Raw genomic sequence first — 4,216 nt, forward strand, 5'->3', positions numbered from 1 at the left:
GGTCTGTGCAATCCTTCTGCCTAGTCCGCCATCTTGCCCGAACCCTAGATAAAACTTTTTTTCGTCTGCATTTAAGATTATTTCATCAGATTAGATTTCCAAAAATACAATTACTTACTCAAAGAAAGTGAATATAAAGTCCATAATAAGACTGAATTTTATCATTTAGATAATAACAACCAGCGTTATTGAACACTCACATACCAGACCCTGTGCTGTTACATTTTAATATGCACTGTCTTACACTTCATAACAGTTAGATCAATGCTGTTATCTGTTTTACAGATCAGAAAGCCAAGACTTTAAATGAATATCCAGCTTGCCCAAGGAGGCTAAAAAAATGGAGAGATGGAATTTAAACCTAAATCTCACTGGTTCCACAATGTTAATCACTGTGTTATAGTTGAGGATTTTCATGTACTATGCTAATTTCACTACCTTTTTTACCCTTTCATGTATTTTGGGGGAGGGGGGAATATTTTCCTAATAGTAATCATTAAGCATGGAAGTAATGGATAAGTAAGTATCAATCCAAGAATGTATCTTTTAAATTGGGGAAGGGGGATATTTTAAGGTATTTTATCCTATCTATTGGCTCAGACTTTTGAACAGATGCAAGAATAGGATCATTTATGAGTGGTATATAGTCTGGTGTTTTTTTTGCATGTCCAGATAGAAAATTAAAAAACACCCACTGCCATTGAGTCAGTCATGACTCAGGGCAACCCTATAGGATAGAGTAGAACTGTCCCATAGGGTTTCCAAGACTATAAATCTTTACAAAGCAGAATACCTCATCTTTCTCCCACAGAATGACTGGTGGGTTCAAACCACTCACCTTCTGATTAGCAGCTGAATGCTTTAACCAGAATAAACCATGAGAAAATATTTAAAAAGTTAGCAAATAAACCAATTTATACTTTTGTTTCTAACAGCTGATTTGTAAATGGAAGACTGATTCGTGAATATAGTATTTTTTTTCATTAATTATAACTGTTGATATAAAGTATTTACAGTGGTTTTTCAGAGCATTACAAATGAATTGTGGGGATTCAGAATTTGCATGTTGTTCCGGTGGGTTAAATAATGTTATAAATTAGGCCAGAAACAATGCTTGATATAGTTACCTAAGCTTGATACAGGAGCTCTGGTAGCATAGTGCCTAAAGCACTTGACTGCTAACCAGAAGGCTGGCGGTTCAAAACCCACCAGCCACTCCTCAGAAGGAAGATGAGGCAATCTACTTCTGTAGTGATACTGCCTCGGAAACCCAAGTAGGGGTCGCTATGAGTCGGGTCCAACTCGAGGGCACACAACAACAACAATAAGCTTGATGCATGTTTTTTTTTTTTTTTTTTCTGATGTTTAGGCAACAGCTGTTTATCAAGCAAAAGAAAAACTCAAATCAATAGAAAAAGCAAGAAAAGGTTAGTATCATGGGAAGACTAGATGACCTGAAAAATCCAAGTTTGGTTTCAGGAAACTGATCAGAGTATTATTGGTCATCATTTGCTAATGTTGGTGATCATAAATCTTCAAAGAATCTACTGTGTACTAGCACCATGCAAGGTGTTGTGAGGGAGGTAGAAGTAGCATATCCCTGCCTAGGTATATGAAGCAGTAATAGAAAAAAGTTCATGGTTCTGTGCACAAATGTACAGTAATTATTTTTAAATTACTGAGTTTATAAAAATTGAGAGAAGGGAAAGAAAAGTACAAGCTGGAAGCAAGCGGGATTTGAATTGGTTCTCGAAAGAGAATGAAAGGGAGCATCTTTTGGAAAACTAGAATGGGACTGGAGCATCCCTAAGTCTGAACTATGGTGCAGAGGCCCAGGATGTCTTCCTGTCCTGTTTCTCTCTTCAGAAGCCTTCTAATATGGACCTTTTGGGACCTTTTAGTTTTCATGCTAAAGTCAGAGTTATAATTAAAATTTGGTTACTTGCTCCTAAAGACTCATAGATAGATGTACATTTAGTCATCTCAGACTTACCTTCTCACTTTCCACTTCTGTTTCTTTGGCAGCCTTCTGTTTGATTGTTATATAATGAGAAACAGCTAGTGGGCCCTCCTGAGAGCTGGGCTAGGCTTCTATGGCAGGAAACAAATGTTACTAAGTAATGGTTACTAAGCTATCTGAAATCTGGCCCCTGATTCCGTTTTGGTTTTAGTATTCAAAATTTAACACACACACGTATACATACACTACTTTGTTAAATTGAAACTGTCTCTAAAGTTTATAAAGTGAAAAGTGAACTCTTTTCACTTCTTAAAGGTAAACTACTATTAATATTTGGTGTGTGTACGTCCTGATTTATTCTAGCGCTATGGTTTTTTATACATATATAAAAAGAATAATACATATTCATATATTTTTAAACAAAATTCATACTATATAATGTTCGCTGTTTTTCACCTGATGAGTATATTGTGGATATCTTTCTGCATAGAGCCATGTTAAGCCCAAGTGAAGTGGTATCTTGTGTGAAGTGTCTGCTCTTCCTAACAGCATAGGTGTCATTAGGAGATCAAGCACTCTATTTCTTCTAGTTTACTTGTATTTACTTGCTTTCAGAATAGTAATAGTGTTTAATGATAGTTATTAATTGAGATTATTGAGTATTATATGAGTCTACCAAATTAAATTCTTAATGCCATTTGATTTTTCTAAACATCTTTTTATTTAGTTTGGAAATACATATGATTTACGTTTACAGTATACATGTAGATGACTCAGAGTATCTTATTTGAGATAATTTAAAGTTAAATAAGATGAGTACCGTGATGTAAGCACTTACAAACTTGAATGTTTACCAGACTGACATGTTACACTCTCCACTTAACTTTCTCAGGTGCTATATCCTCTGAAGAAATCATTAAGTATGCACACAGGATTAGTGCAAGTAACGCTGTGTGTGCCCCACTGACCTGGGTTCCAGGTAAAAATATTTCTCTTTTCTTCTAGATATGTGTGGTTTTTATCTTTCTTAGGAGACGATACACAAAAATGGAAATTAGATTTAAATGTATTTATCATTAGAAACATCTACTATATACTTCCTTACTTTTATTCTATTATAATAATATGGGCCATGATTTTTATAAACTTGGTTTTCTACAAAGCCATTGCCACTAGGCATTTCATTTTTAAATAATAAATTAATGTCAAAGAACAGAATTCTTACTTTGTTCAGAGGAGAAAAGAAGAGTTTTATTAAGAAGTATTACAATTCCAGTTGAGGCACTGGACATGAGGCAGGAGTGAGTTATATACAAAGTCTGGTGTAACCACAAACAGTTTTTCCATTATCAGTTAGTAACATAATTCCTCAAGATAGGTGGTGCAAGCCCTTTTTGATGACATCTTTGTCACATGCTTCATGGAACATTCTTAACAAGAAAAGAACAACTGTGTAGTTTCACCTCCTTCTTTGTTTGCCCAAGAGCACTCTTGAGTTTAACCCATTACTGTGAGATTAATCCAAATGCCTCCAATTTCAAGTTCAGCCAGGACATATTCCTCTTTCAATCAAGTGCTCGCTCGCTAGAGGGTGTCAGTCACCCACAGTAGGATAGCCTTTCTTCTCAAGGTCTCTAGATGCCTTCTTCAGAACACTTTGGTTTGTTTCTATAAAATTGTTTTTCTTCACCTTGTCAAGCTGATAGAACTTATCTTCAGGGTGAATTGATTTCATTTAGGTTACTGCAGCAGACAAGGCCACATTAGGGGAACAAATTCAGGTGGAGCTCAGACAGTACAGGTCAAAACAGAACATTCTGGGAAACAAAGGGGCTTCTTTAAACAAGATAATCATTAGTGAAGATTTAAAAAATAATTACCTTGAAGTTGCAGAAAGCATCACTTAAGCTGGTTACTACATCTGTATGTCTCTTGAAGGTACATAATTCTCTCCATACCAAAAACCAAACCAAACCAGACTCAACTGTCATTGAATCGATTCTGATTCATAGCAACCCCCATTGGGTTTCCAAGTGCTTGAACAATTTCTCTTAGAAAGATCAGCAAGCACTAGGCCAGTCCCCATAAGCCGGAGGTCAAAGATGTCCCAAATGTCATTTCATCATTTCAGACATTAACTCCTCCTCCTCCTCCCAATAATTTCCCCAGTCTTAGGGTTCTGTATCTTGCTGTAATGCCTCACAGAACTCACAGACACCCAAGGGTTCGTCTCACGTAGTAGTGATGGAGGCTGGC

The 4,216-nt window shown here is 36.1% G+C and overlaps 1 protein-coding gene across 1 annotated transcript in view; it reads left to right on the forward strand.

Moving 5' to 3' along the window:
• MED4 (mediator complex subunit 4) overlaps window positions 1-4,216 on the forward strand; it is a 56,267-nt gene that overhangs the window by 28,705 nt on the left and 23,346 nt on the right. The window contains exons 3-4 of the mRNA XM_007946375.1: window positions 1,370-1,427; window positions 2,853-2,939. Coding sequence (XP_007944566.1) covers window positions 1,370-1,427; window positions 2,853-2,939 — 145 coding nt within the window. The remainder of the gene's footprint in view (window positions 1-1,369; window positions 1,428-2,852; window positions 2,940-4,216) is intronic.

The sequence above is a fragment of the Orycteropus afer genome, unplaced genomic scaffold, assembly GCF_000298275.1.
Source record: "Orycteropus afer afer isolate SDZICR_OR568_19922 unplaced genomic scaffold, OryAfe1.0 scaffold00157, whole genome shotgun sequence".
NCBI lineage: Eukaryota > Metazoa > Chordata > Mammalia > Tubulidentata > Orycteropodidae > Orycteropus > Orycteropus afer.